This window comes from Buceros rhinoceros, unplaced genomic scaffold, assembly GCF_000710305.1.
Source record: "Buceros rhinoceros silvestris isolate BGI_N320 unplaced genomic scaffold, ASM71030v1 scaffold394, whole genome shotgun sequence".
NCBI lineage: Eukaryota > Metazoa > Chordata > Aves > Bucerotiformes > Bucerotidae > Buceros > Buceros rhinoceros.
In genome coordinates this window covers 1,426-16,199 of record NW_010408545.1, presented here as the reverse complement: position 1 = coordinate 16,199, position 14,774 = coordinate 1,426, and the positions used below count along the sequence as shown (strand labels likewise).

General features: G+C 45.3%; 2 protein-coding genes across 2 annotated transcripts; one reads left to right on the top strand and one right to left on the bottom strand.

Annotated features, from left to right (window-relative positions):
* Positions 1-1,160: 1,160 nt before the first annotated feature.
* On the top strand, positions 1,161-10,140 carry AP1AR (adaptor-related protein complex 1 associated regulatory protein; the record flags this gene model as incomplete). The annotated part of the gene is made up of 9 exons (XM_010134880.1): positions 1,161-1,209; positions 1,660-1,686; positions 2,435-2,460; positions 2,757-2,853; positions 3,241-3,339; positions 5,428-5,489; positions 6,138-6,211; positions 9,320-9,445; positions 9,875-10,140. Coding segments are annotated over 9 exons (826 nt in total), but the record flags the coding sequence as incomplete, so codon positions are not given.
* Positions 10,141-13,813: 3,673 nt separating this feature from the next.
* On the bottom strand, positions 13,814-14,374 carry TIFA (TRAF-interacting protein with forkhead-associated domain). The gene has a single exon (XM_010134878.1). It carries the CDS (start codon positions 14,372-14,374, stop codon positions 13,814-13,816), a length of 561 nt encoding a protein of 186 aa, XP_010133180.1.
* Positions 14,375-14,774: the final 400 nt, after the last annotated feature.

The window sequence follows — 14,774 nt, the reverse complement described above, 5'->3', positions numbered from 1 at the left end:
AGCCGGGCTGTCCCCTGGGCCCGCTCCGTCCCCGCTGGAGGGAGGGGGCGAGAGGAGAAGGCGGCGAGCGGAGCCGCCTGTGCGGCTGATGAAACGCCGCTGCAGGGTTGCCCGGCGCTGTTGCTGGCAGGACCCTTCCGGGGACGGTCTTGCCCCTTAGCACTGTTCCAGGGTGGTTTTTAGAAGAAGCAGCTTTGAGAGGTTTTTCTCAGGTCGGTTGCAGGCTGCGGGGTTTGTGGAGAGATGGGAAATCTTTTTATTTTCTGTGCAATGAGGAGGAAGCTGGTTGCTCAACAAGTTGCCAGGGGAGATGTACCCTAACTGGCTTCCCAAGACAAAGAGGGTGGAGATGAAATACGACAGGATTGAGATAATTCTGGCTTTGGCTGGTGTGTTGCTTTTGGTACAGTAGAAGTAGCTGTTGGTTGCGAGTGCAGGAGGATCTTCTGCACAAGTACAGAAACGCTGGAGGCCCTGGGTTTGTTCCACCTCTCAGTCAGTGCTTGCAACTGGAAACTCTGGTTTTTAAAATAGTTTGGTGAAGTGGATGTTGTTCCGAAGCACTCCTGTACATCTGAGTGTTCTTTGGGATGATAGCCAAACCTCTTCCTCCAGATAAAAGTGTGTTCGGGTCATGTAATGCCTGAATGTTGTTTTATATGGAGGACGATAAGGTAGCTCAGGAGCCAAGGAGGAGACTGATTCCCTGTCTAAAGTTACACTGTGAATAATATTTGTAGTTCAGAATGTCTTTGCCGACATTTTTCTGAGGTTCCACCTTCCAGCTGTGACAGTAAAGTGCCTTGTATATCACTGATGCTGCACAAGGTGCTACGTGAAGAGGTAAGTGCCAGGATGAGCAATGGTGTTCTCAGAAATCACATGGAATAGTGTTTTTTGAGAAAAGTGCCTCACAGGTATTGCAGAACATGCAATATAAGGGATTTCCTCTCACTGGAGAGCGATGGTGTTTTCTCCAGTTCTACAGAAGATGTTTACATGCTTTTGCCTCTTTCTTCTTGTGTGTTTAATCTGTGAAGACTTTCTGTTTATTTTATGCTTCCTTCATGTGTTTCAAAGCTGTTAAACATTGGCAGGCTTTTTTTCCTCCTGTCAATGAAGGACTTTTCTGTAGGGTAACTGTGGACTTGTTTTTCCAGATCCAAGTATTTCAGAACATGCTCAACAGGAGAACACTTCACTATAGAGGTGAGTGGTTCCTTTTTGTGCCGAGGGTAGTGTTAAGGTTAATTTGTGTCAGCCGAGATGCTCAGAACAACCTGGTTCCTTTTCCTGAGTGTTCCTTATGGTCTGAAAGACCTTTCAGATTGCCCCTGTTGCTGAGTATAACCTTGATAACTGTAATGAAATATCTTCTAGTGCAGACTGCCAGTTGAGAGAGCGTTCCTGCAGCAGAAAAACGCCAGGGAGGGTGTTGTCCGCCTCCCAGATTATTTGGTTTTTGCTTATGGACTTAGTCAGTGTTGGGGTCCAGAAGGAGTTTTGCTGTAGCTCCTCACCTCCTTGCTCAGAAAGCAGCGGCTTTCAGAAGTGCTCTTTCAGTTCCACAGGTTAAACACTTATCTCACACTTGCTCTGTGTGTGTAGTGACTTGTTAGATTGAATTGTAAAGATTTTTTTATTACTTTTTCTCTGCAGTTTGAGAACCTGGTGGAAAGCGATGAGGTGGGTGCCTTGATCATCGCGTGAGACCTGCCAGTATGACCCTTCGTGGTTCCAAGAGCTGTATCTTCCTCCTGCTTCATGCTGTGTAGTAAACTGAAGTCACAGGGTTTTTTCCTTTGAGTTTTGATGGCTCTAGCAGTGAGTATTTAACACTTAGGGAGAGATGAAGACCAAAGATGAGGAACCTGGCTGGGGGAGTATGGGAAGTAACCCCTTCAGGAAGGCAAAGAAAGAAGAGGGGGCAAAAAGCAGGGAAGGGGGGACTTGAAAGGGAATTTGCTCCTGCTTTAACTCTTACACAAGACTCAGCAAATCCTCTCTGAGAATGTAGACTGGGGCTGCTTAGCTCAGCAAGGTTTTGGGAGTGCTCTGTCTTTACCTTTATGGGTAAACTGGCTGAAAAATAAAAGTTGGCCTTAAAACTTCACTCTTATAAATGGAATACAGCTTGATAATGGGTGGGACACACACAGAGCTTTCAGTACTTGGTGGGTATTTAAAAACATGAGGACTGATAGTTTCGTTCCTGAAATACAGCACTAGAATAGTGATTTTCAGTTGGAAGTGCTCGTTTTTCTTAATTAGTCGGGCACTTCAGCTGACTACCTAATGAGATTTTTTTAATTGCAAATTAAAATGGGATTTCCCCCCAGTTGTGAAATCAATATCTGGGGGGAGATTACTTCCTATTGGGTGTTTTGCTGTCTTGCCTGATGGGACTCTAAAACCCTGACTTTATTTTTAACAGGGGGAAAGCCCTGGAAGCAGTCACAGGTAAGACTGAGATTCAGGACCTCTCCTTCCTGCTCTCCCACTGCGACTAGTGAACTCCTCAGAGCCACAGTCCCTTGGTCTGTTTAGTTGTTGGAAGGAGCACGTGTCAAATGAACCTTAGTGTTGCTCCACATCAGAACGGTTTAGATAACGCGTCTGTATGAGACAGTGACAAGTGTGGTGCAAAGAGAAACATTGTTCTAGTTCCCGGGGTCTGTGTTTGAAGTCACCCAGCTGTTGGTGCTATGGTGGTAAAAAACAGATGGAGCCTTTTTGTGCTTCCCCCTTGCTTGTAGGCCTCTGACCGAGGAGGAAATCGCCGACCTGAAAGACAGGCATTATGACTCCATCGCTGAAAAGCAGAGGGTGGCTGACCTGAAGCTCCAGTCGGAGGTAAGCTGCTGCCATGGCCAGTGTGGAGAGGTTAAAGTTAACACTGGAATGTGCTGTGGAATACAACGTAGAGAAGGATTTTAAGTACCAATGAATAGACAGCTGGGAAGATTTAAATCTTTCCTGGTGCAGTTCTTAATAAAATGCAACATGTGTTTAGAGAGCCACAGGGTACTGCTTAGTGATCCAAATTCCTTGGGGTGTTTGGTGAGGGGGGAGGCTGCTAGATGGGAGTTAATGAAGCAAAAATGTCTCTGCTATAGTCACTTTGATTTTGTTTTTTTATTTTCTAGTAGTTCTTTTGTTTTTATGGAACTCATGGCTTTATTGATAGGAAGGTAGATAGGTTCTGCTTTTGTTAACCATTACTGTTCTGTTCATATGCAGTTAGCCTTACAAGAGGAGAAGTTAAGAATAGAAGAGGAGGCTTTATATGCTGCACAACGTGAAGCAGCCAGGGCAGCAAAGCAGAAAAAGCTCTTGGAGGTGAGGGGAAAAAGACCCCAATACATATCAGAGCTTCTCTTCTCTTCCTGTGTATGCAGACTTCCCTACTACCCTTTACATTTCAGGAAATGGAATGAGGCAATTGCTTTGGCTTGTAAATTCCAGTAGAGAGAAATGCATGACTGGAAAGTACAGCTGGAGATGATGGGAAATGTTTGAACCGCCTGATGGTTTTGCCTTTTGAAGCTATTAAAGTTCTCACCCAAATTTCAGGCTGTACCTTAAGAATACTTTTGCTCTCTGTTGATCTGTAATGGCTGCAGTTGGAGCCTGTTCGAGGCAACAGCCCATGAGATACGTGCTCCATTAGCAGTAAATGTCGAAGCTCAGATGTGGAGTAAATGAAAATTCTGACATCTACAAGAAGAGTAGGGGAGATAGTGTCCTCTCTGTATCCCAAAGAGTGGGAGCTGAGAATGTTGTTCCCAGGCTGATGGTGATGATGTGAGTTTTCATTTAATATTTATGGTGCTAAGTATAGGGCTCCCTTCACTTCTCCTCCTGTCCCCTTGCCATTTGCTGCAGGAGGGTTAATCCATGCTGGCCTCTCCTGCCTGCTTTTCTGATGCTTGCTGACTCTGTGTAGACTAACAGTACATTGTTTTATGGCTTTAACCACACTTTGTAGAAGTTATGAGCAAGAAATGCTATTTTTCCTGTCTTTATTTTTTATATGCCCCCCTCTTAGTCAGGACCTAAGATAGAATGTGTTCTAGAGCTTTCCATTTCCTCCCCTCGTAAATTAGTACCACTGATCTCTTCTACAAACAACCCCCCCAAACCCATAAGGATTTTGCAGGAAGCATTTTTTGTTTAGATGCGTATCAAGCATTTAGCCTTTCTAAGTAAGCCAGAAGCCTTGTCTGGATCCAACTCATAAGCCTCTTGCCTCCAACCACCATCATGTGCTATTTCTACTTCTACACTTGCCATTTCCTTACTGGTTTCAGTCTTACTCCAGTACTTAAATACCAGAGATGGAAAGTGTGCCAGGAAGCAAAGCCACCATTGTCTTGGGGTGGAAAAATACCGATCCAGTGCAGTTAATTCCTAAAGCGACCCAGCAAAGAGCAGTTCTTAGATGAAGCTGAAGAGCACATTAAATTGTGCTTTATTTACTCCTGCTTTTCTTTTGCAGGGGCAGATCAGTTAAGGCTGAAAATAGCTTTTCCAGAAAATACAGCAGATATCAGACTCGTCTGCAAAACTGGCTCCTCGCTTCAGTCTGTCATACTCAGTTCTGAGGCAGTCATTGTTCACTGATTTACCCTTCATGGCATAGGTGACGCGCCCAGGTTTTATCATCTCATGTTTTCAGGGCAGGGGAAAGAAACTTGAGACGCCTTCAGCTGCTTAAACCTTACAACTTAATCAGAGCCCTACTTCTGTGGTATCTGTTGTTCCTTGCGTACAAAACAAATGCATTTGGGGCTTGTCTTGCATCTTCCATCCTGTTTCTGCCCAGCGATGCCATGAAAGCTTTCGGCCTTAAGATGCTGAGGTATTAATACTTGTGTCCCAGTGTGACCACAAAGCTTTTACTGCTCGAAACGAAGCACTTAGTGCTGATGTGGCCAAGCAGAGGTCAGGGCTTTGTGCGGGGATAAAAGGGCCCGCAGCACGTAGTGCTGCTGAAATGGTAGGCTGCGTGTTCCTGCATGTAGAGCAAATCAAACGTAACCCGGGTGCAAGCCCTGTGTTGAAAATACCTGTGGCTTAAGAGGAGTCAGTAGAGCACAGATGCGGTTGTGAATGAGGGGTGTTCACACTTCTAGACCAACTGATGCTTTTTGGTGCGTGAAATAGGTTAAAGTGTTGAGAGCTCTATCCACAAAGCTGCTGCCTTTTCACTGGAGAGATTTCTGAGCTTGAATGATGTTACTTCACTATCTCAATCTTACCCTTGTTTGAATGCAAGTCACTCTTGTCCCGAGTTGCACTCGGGCTGCGCCAGGGACCAGGACAAGGCTCCTTCTAATGCCACAGTTCAGGGAGTGTGTCGTGTTTCGAGAATATTACTCTGGGTGATTGTATTCAGCTCTTTCAACAATTTGCTTCTTTCGATAGCAACGTAGACAGCAGAGGATAACGCAGAGGGCACATCCTGTTAATAATGGAGACTACCAGAGGTAAGATGTGAAATTTTGAGAGAAAATTGAGAACTTCTTACTCCTGTTGCTCAAATTCTGCTTGCCAGAGTTTTTCAAATCCTATAAACTCCCACCTTCTGCATTCAGTGTTAGAGGGGGAAAAGAGTCTACAGAACCCCTGAACAAATAAACTGTGCAACCGTGGAGTTTAAAAAACCCTCTAAACTTCAGCACTGGTTTTTGAATAGAAGAGAATGGGAATAAAGGGATTTTCAGTTTGGGAAGTACAGTTAGAAAAGGAGCCGTGAAAACCGAGGTGCTGTGGCGTGAGTAGGAACTAGCCAGGTTTTAGAAACAAAGGACTGGAGGAGCAGTAGTTGAATTTGTTAGTTGAAAAAGGAGTTGAAAATTAAGGAGGCATTATCTAAAGTGACAAAGGATGAGGGGGGAAGAGTTCTGTTGTGACAGAAGTGAATTAATTTTTCACTGAAGGTGCACTTTAACTGAAAATAAACTGAGCAGCAGCTCAGTCTGAGAGGAAGGGCATTTTGTAGCTCATTTTATGAAGACTTCAGTTGAAGACATATGTGCTTTGTGGCATGGAACTGGGGGGCGTGTGGCTTGACATGCCTTTTATGGCATCCTTAGAGGTTTATAAAGCTAAAAATACCTGTGGTGTTCTTACAGCTCCGTGGCAGAGGAAGATCTGGATTCCTTCTTCAGAAACACAAAATTCCAGTACGAGGCTTTTCGCAGCAGTAGTAAGTCTTCTTTTTCTTCACGTGTGACGTGGGTCTGAGGAGCACAGAGTGCTATTTCTTTTTTCCAGAGAAACCATTTATATATTTTTGCTCTAACGAGGTGCAAGAGAGGTTTTGGCTGCTGATATTTAAAAATTGCCTGAATAATTTAGAGAAAAATAATTGTATCACTAGCCCAGCTGAAGTGCTTCTACGCCAATGCAGGCAGCACGGGCAACACAGGAAGAGCCGGAAGCCACTGTGCAGCAGGAAAACTATGATCTAGTTGCCGTCATGGAGACATGGTGGGATGATATGTGCAACTGGAGAGCTACAAGCTCTTGAGGGACAGACCAGGCAGGAGTGGTGAGGGAGGAGTTTGATTGTCTGGAGATCAGCAGTGGTGATGGAAGGGTAGAATGCTTATGGATCAAAATCAGGGGGAAGGCCAACAAGGCTGACATCACAGTGGGAGTCTGCTGTAGACCACCCACCCAGGAAGATGATGTAGATGAAAATATTCTACCAATTGGGAGAAGTCTCACGATCACTTCCACTTGTTCTGGTGGGTGACTTCAATTTACCAGATGCCTGCTGGAAATTCAATACCGTAGTGAGGAAACAGTCCAGCAGGTTCCTCGAGTGTGTGGAAGACAACTTCGTCACACAGCTGGTGAGGGAACCAACCAGGGAAGGCTCCCTGCTGGACCTGCTCTTCACCAGCAGAGAAGGACTTGTGGATGATGTGAATGTTGGAGGCTGTCTTGGACATAGTGATCATGAGAGAGTTTCCAGTTCTAGAAGCAGTAGGGAGTGGGTCAGCAGAACTGCTGCCTTGGACTTCTGGAGGGCAGCCTTCAACCTCTTTAGGAGCCTGGTTGGCAGGGTCCCTTGGGAGGCAGTCCTGAAGGGCAGAGGGGTCCAGGAAGCCAGTCCTGAGGGGCAGAGGGGTCCAGGAAGCCTGGACACTTCTCAAGAGGGAAATCCTCAAAGCCCGGGAGCAGGCTGTCCCAGCGAGCTGGAAGGGCAGAAGACTGGCCTGGCTGAACAGAGAGCTCTGGCTAGAGTTAAGAAACAGAAAATCTATGGCCTGTGGAAGAAGGGGCAGGTCACTCATGAAAAGAAGGGTTTTGCGAGACTATGCAGGGAGAAGATGAGAAAGGCAAAAGCCCAGCTGGAGCTCAATCTGGATGCTAACAAAAGGACAACAGAAGTTTCTATAAACACATGAATAGCAAAAGGAGGGTCAAGGAGACTCTCCATCCCTTGCTGGATGCAATGGGAAGTACAGTGACCAAAGGTGAGGAGAAGGCTGAGGTATGCAGTGCCTTCCTTGCCTCAGTCTTTAATGGTCAGACCCACTCACTGGATGCCTGGCCTCTAGAACCAGAGGCAGGGATGGGGAGGAGCATCAAGGTCCCATAATCCAAGAGGAAACGGTAAGTGAAGTGCCGCACAGCTGAGATGTGCAGGAGTCTGTGGGGCCGGATGAGATCCACCCAAGGGTTCTGCGCGAGCTGGTGGAAGGATGCTGATCTGAAAGGCAGAAAGGAGGACCTGGAGAACTCCAGGCCTGTCAGTCTGACCTCAGTGCCAAGGAAAGTCATGGAGCAGATCATCCTGAGTTCCATCACGTGGTACATACAGGACAACCAGGTGATCAGAGTACCTGGACAGCTCCAGGCCTGTCAGTCTGACCTCAGTGCCAAGGAAAGTCATGGAGCAGATCATCCTGAGTGTCATCATGTGATGTGTACAGGACAGTCAGATCATCAGGCCCAGTCAACATGGGTCTATGAAAGGCAGGTCCTGTTTGCCCAACCTGATCTTCTATGACAAGGTGACCTGTTTAGGAGATGAGAGAAGAGCTGTGGTGGCCAGGGTGGCCAATGGCATCCTGGCTTGTATGAGAAATAGCGGAAGGACGACCCAGGGAACTACAGGCCTGTCAGTCTGACCTCAGTGCTGGGGAAACTCATGGAGCAGATCATCCTGAGTGTCATCATGCAGCATGCACAGGATAGTCAGGTGACGAGGCCCAGTCAACATGGATAAATGAAAGGCAGGTCCTGTTTGCCCAACCTGATCTTCTATGACAAGGTGACCTGTTTAGGAGATGAGAGAAGAGCTGTGGTGGCCAGGGTGGCCAATGGCATCCTGGCTTGTATGAGAAATAGTGTGGCAGCAGGAGCAGGGCAGGGATTGTCCCCCTGTACTCGGTGCTGGTGAGGCCACACCTTGAGCACTGTGTCCCGTTTTGGGCCCCTCACTGCAAGAAGGACGTTGAGGGGCTGGAGCGGGTTCAGAGAAGGGCAGTGAAGCTGGTGAAGGGTTTGGAGAACTTGTCTTACAAGGAGCAGCTGAGGGAGCTGGGGATGTTTAGTCTGGAGAAGAGAAGGCTCAGGGGAGACCTGGTCGCTCTCTACAGTTACCTGGCAGGAGGGTGTAGTGAGGTGGGGGTCGGTCTTCTCCTGTGTAACAAGTGACAGGATGAGAGGAGATGGCCTTAAGTTGCACCAGGGGAAATTTAGGTTAGATATCAGGAAAAACTTCTTTACTCAGAGGGTCATGAAGCTTTGGAACAGGCTGCCCAAAGGGGTGGTGGAGTCCCCATCCCTGGAGGGGTTTCACAGCTGTGTGGTTGTGGTGCTGAGGGACATGGTTTAGGGACGCTGGCAGTGTGGGGGGAATGGTTGGACTCGGTGATCTTTAAGGTCTCTTCCAACCGGATGATTGTGGGATGGTATAAAGCTCTATCTGTAAGTTTGGGTGCCAGTATGTGATAGTCACTAATGGTAATTCTGTATTCTGCCCATAGCTGAGGGGTTTTTTGGGGACAACAGTTTGTTTTTTGGTTTGTGTTTAATTCTTCACAGCCTACAGCTGACTGAATTCCTCTAGTTCTAATCTGAGAGTACTGCTACATGTTCTCTTGTAATACCTTAGTGATGTTGACCATCAAAAAGCTGCTGGGTACTCTTCAAAGAGATTATAAAGTGCTTTTTTCAAATGTCCCTGAGGTCTAAAGGCTGCAAAGCACAACAGAAACTTCCTTTGGAAGCTTAGTTTTGCATTTTGAATTTAAAATTCAAGTATGTTATGAATTAAATACTTATTTTTTTTATATAGGACTTTCATCTGATGCCACAGTGCTGACACCCAACACAGAGAGCAGTTGTGACCTAATGACCAAAACAAAATCGAGCGGCAATGACGACAGCACTTCGCTAGATTTAGAGTGGGAAGACGAAGAAGGTATTTATTCTGACTTTCAGTTTCATTCTGAGCTTCCACGTTAAATGGTGATGGTTTAAACTGTGCTGGTCGTGAACTTGTCCTTCTCAAAAGGAGAGGGGGTTGAAAGCTGAATTTGGATGGAATAGCTCAAGTGTGGTGTCTTTGTGTCAAATTCTGAGAGCTTGGCTCTTGAAGCTCACCAGAAATAGGTTAGGATGTCTTTAGCCAATGCTTAGCAGACTTTCTGCTTTAATAGTGATGTCAGCTCATCTCTTTTCCCCGCAAACCCTGGATTTAGTGTGACCACCACCAGAAAAAGGGGATGCTCAGGAGTTGAATTGTCAGAGTCTGGATTGCTGAAGGATTCTTGCTGATTCTTCTCATGTTCTAACACAAGTGCATGGTACTTCCCTCAAAATTGTCTGTCATAAACGTCTTCAATCGCAGGCATGAACAGGATGATTCCAATGAGGGAACGCTCCAGGACGGAAGAAGATATCCTCCGGGCAGCGCTGAAATTTAACAGCAAGAAGACAGGAAGTCATCCAGCTTCGGCCTCCGATGACTCAAACGGCCTGGAGTGGGAGAATGACTTTGTTAGCGCTGACGTGGATGACAACGGCAATTCGGAGTACGCAGGATTTGTCAATCCCGTGTTGGATTTGTCTGCCTCGGATGTAAGGGTGTCCGATTCCGACCGTCAAGACCGGTAGTGGAACTGTGTGGCCCTTCCTCGTGACCAAATGTTGAAAAGTGGGGTCGAATGTACCAACGTGATTTGCTCTTTTATAATGCGGTTCTCTTTTTCCTAGAGATTGATCAGCAAGGGATGGGAGTGACTTGCTATCTGAATTAATTCAGGATTAAGTGCAATTTTATCACCTACCTTCTAAACTTTTATGAGAACTGGGATGATTCTACTGTGTATATTTCTGGGTCTCTGGATTTAATAGAAGATTATCTGCACTAATTTAAGCTTCATAGATTGACATATCTCTATTTTAACTAGCCTTTTCTTCTGGAGGATGTTTCTACTGATTTTTGTTTTTAAAATTCATCATTGGCCTAACATTTATCTTGGAGACAGTCTTATTCATTGAATACTTGAATATAGAGAAGTAATTTAAAAAATTTATTTCCAATACGTGCTTTTCGACTTGTTCTTTAGCAATTTAGAGGTTGTACCTAGCCAGCTGCAGAACCAATGTCACACTTGGTAAATGGCAGGTTTCTTCCTGCCCAGCTTCCAGTCTTCCTTGCCTTGTGTTGTCCTCTTCATTTATTTTATTACTTTACGCTAAGCACAGTTAACCTCCGAAGTGCTGTAACTCATCAGGTTAGGTAAGGTATCGTCTTGTATAGTATGCCAGCCTGCGTGTGTGCTAGATAGAAAAATAACTAGTTCTTTGTGTCAACTGGAAACTTGAACCAGTATCTAGGAGAGAACCGGGAGGACCAAAGTCTTGATTTTTATTTCTTGTCCCCCCCATGCCCTGAATAGACCAACTCCTTAAAATTCTTGAGTTGGAGAAAAGTTAGGATTGACTGGAATAAAACATTTTCTGAGCAAACTAGGGGAGGGATGATGGCCCTGCTACTGCAGTGCAGAGACCAAGGACCTGGACCAGATTCTATATACGCATTTTCAAAGGGACAAGTTCAAATTACACAAATGTTGTGTTGAAGTGCTCTGGCTTTCCTGTGCCTCTAAACAGGGCAGTTAATACTGCTAATAGGGAGTGAAATTCAAGGTTACTGCAACTCTGGTGTGGTGTATTGTGTGATCCCCCTGGTACTTAATGTAAGTTACACTTTTTTAAAAAAGAAAAAGCTCACTTAAGTTCCAGTAAACCCATTCTAATCTACTGTTATTTTGTAGAGTTGTGTTTGTTTTTCCCTGAGAAAAGGGGGCTGGGGTGTAACTTTACCACTTCACACAGCACCTGGCTTGTACTCCAGAACAGTAAAAAAGCACCCTTGGAGGATCTGAATTTGTTGAAAGTTCTGTCTCTGTTCTAGATCATCTAGGCCTATAAATAAAGTCTGGTCCTCTTCATGACACTCGAATAAACCCACTGCGCGCTTGGATTAAATATGTACAAACACTGGCACTAATGAGCAGCGGGATTGTGTTGATTAACATTCCGTTTCTTTAAATCGTAGCAGTGTCATTGGAAATCTTTTAGTGTCATGACCTGCATTTGCAAGGCCTGTAACAAGCGTTAAAAATTTGTACACACCAAAAGTATATTTTTGGTTTGGCATAAGCTACTACTGCGTAACTGCTCCTGAACATTTATTTGTATAATATATTCCTAGAGGAATGAAGGCAACATTCTCAAGGTGTAAATAACAACATGGTTTTTTACCTGTTGGACTGTCGTGTACCCTGCAGTGGTCCCTTCCTTTCCCAACCAGTGAACACAAGGTTAACTTCTGACTGTGCTTTGAGGAACCAAACTGACAGAGTGACCAAGTGCTGAGGAAAAAGGAAGCTGACTCCAGCTGAGGGCTTTTGCCATGATGGGCATGTGATTAAGAGCATTCTGCTTTTCAGGGCACCACAGTGAGCGACCTAGGATGGTGGCAGTGTAAGAAATGGCAAGATTAAATAGCTCTTGTGTAATGACAGTACTGTAAAATGTCTATCTGTACAGATTTAAGAGACATTAAAACTTTCAGCCATGTTTGACAATGTTTTCTCTGTTGCTGGTTTGGTGGCTGCTGTGTCACACTGTCCTCGCATGCTGCGTTCACTGATTGTGAAGACGTTACCCAAGATCGCCTCGAGTCAGCTGACTAAGGGAGGTTTTAATCAATCAATAACTGAACTCCACAGCATCCCTCCTCGAGACCTGCTGCTTTGGAAGGACAGGAATGGAGGAACTTGGCGCATGGAGCCCTTTTATCATAAATGAGCAGCTTTACTGAGTTGATCATCTAATGGTTACAGGCAGGTTTCTCTGTTAAAGGTGAGCTGTTGTTGGATGTAAAATCATTTGATGTGACTGTCTGGGCAGCCTGATCAGAGTTATGTGGTTAAAATTGGTGTTTCAGCATTTCTTGCTGTTGTAGATGCTTCTGCTCATATGTAGACTTGAGAATGTTGAGTGTTTCTTTAGGTAACAGCCCACAACATGTAAGCAGTTAACATGATCAACATTTTATCCTGCTCTCTTCTGAGACAGCTTGTTTGCAGGCGTTGGCTGCTCTCATTCAAGAGCAGGAAGACTCAGTTCAGAAGCACACAAAAGGCAAGCAGCCAACTGCTACTGGGAACGTGCAGCCATGAGCACTGTGTCTGGTGACGCAGCAATGCCTGCTCGGGTTGGTTTGGTTTGGGCTGGGTGGAACATGGGAAGGAGGAATTTTGGCAAGGATGAGATGAACAGACAAAAGGAATCTTATGTCAGCCTCTGATGTGTTTCTTTGCCTCTCCCCTAACTTTCACTTGTGGTTGTTTGTCTTAATCTCAGGGTATGTTGTGTAATTTCCTCCCCTCAGCTAAAATGGGCGTTTTCTTGAAAACATTAATACTGAAGTTCATCAGGATGAGAAGATTTAACTCTTAGGTGTAGTTAGTTGTGATTCTTTCCAGTGTTTTTTTCAAGCAGACTAAAATACTTCACAAAAAAAGCGCTAATGAAAAGCTGAGCCGAGAAACACTTAACTGAAACAAGCCGAAAAATAGAATTCTAAGAGAGCTTGGGCTGGGGGGTAGAGGTAGAAAACTCGCTGGAAGAATTTTAGCCAGCTCTGAGCTTGGAGCAATGAGCTAGGGAAATTTCCAGAGTTGTGCTGGGGAAAATTTTTCTCTGGATTGTCCTGGAAATAATATTCACAGTAAATGCTTTTAGATTAGCTGTAGGAGACAGCAACTCCTTACTAGGCAACTAAATGCTTTTATTACAGAAATTACCTGGGTTATTACATAGCACAGTCACTGATAGGGCACCTTTATTTACATTCATGAGCAAAAGTGGTAAACTTGCAAAAATGTTTTAATTCGTTTTAAAAATGGTAGAAAAACCTTGCTGCAAAGTTAATAAAAAATTAAATATTATGCTGATAAAGTGTGCCTAAGCCATGAAATCTGGGAAGTTTCAGCCTAGGCTTGAAAGCACTTTGGAATTTCACATCAAAGGCAAAGCACAGAGTATAACAAATGCAGTGAGACATTAGGGCCCCCCTTAGCTAACCAATGCCAGGGCGTTTTGCCGCTGTTCAATACACCTTCATGGTACGTGGTCGCAGTTCTTGAAGCAGCTGCCATGGATTTGAGGGGTCCTCTGTGTCCCCCCGGTGTTTATGTGGCAAACAGCCTTCAATTTCAGAACTTGGGCAGGTTTCCAGTGATGAAGATGGGCTCCAGCCTCCTCTTCCCTGCTAGCAGGGCTCGTTTTCATCGAGCTCCATGGGGCTTTTGCCGTGGGATGGCAAGAAGGAAGAAATGCTCCTCTCCTGGATAGGCTGCAGGGATGGCAGCCGTCTCTCTTGTAAGATTGGCAAGTCAGACAAGTGGAAATGAGTCTCAAAATAATCCATGGACTCCCCTTCTTGAATCTCGGCCAAGATCTGGTAGTCCCCAAAACAAATGATGCACCTCCAGGGCAGGTCGATTTTGTTTAAGTAACCCAGTTCTGTTTCGTCCACAGTCAGCTTTGTTTTCTTGCTCATGTTCTTTATCTCAAAAGAAAATTGTGTGCTGTTCAGTTTTCTGTAAAACTGCAATAAAAACTGCACCCGAGAAACACGATTATCCATTAAGTTATAACGGCAGACACTGGAGTCGCGGCCAAACTTGGTGATTTCATCTGCCTGGACCTGCTCTCGCTTAGAGAAATCCAGGCAATGAAACATCATCTTGCTGTCTTGGCAAGGGTGGTAAAAGGTCATGTGGAGACATGTCACGGTCTCTTCTGTTTCAGCTTCTTCAAAAGAGGTCATGGTGAAAAGAGAGCTACTGAGAGAGAGAGAAAATCACACTGTGAAATCACAGTAGGACTAAAATAATTCGCTTCAGCATGGCGTGAAAATGCTTCACATACAGTGACTGGCCGGCAGTAAATGTGATGCACCCAAATCTGGCCGCATCCAAATCAGAATCTGAGAGGCCATAGGAAATGCTGTCCTCTGCTCCTCCCTACGTGCGTGGCCGGTGTCTTCCTGCACTGCAACTCATTCAAGGAACAGGCCTGGCATTTAAATTGGGAGCCAGAGAATGAGTTCCTGGCTACTCCCCACAGAAACGCGTGAGCAGCCCTGTCACTGGGATCATGCAGCGCTGACGTTTGTCATGTCCCTCCTAGATTGCGTTAAGTTCCCAACAATCACATGCTGATCCTGA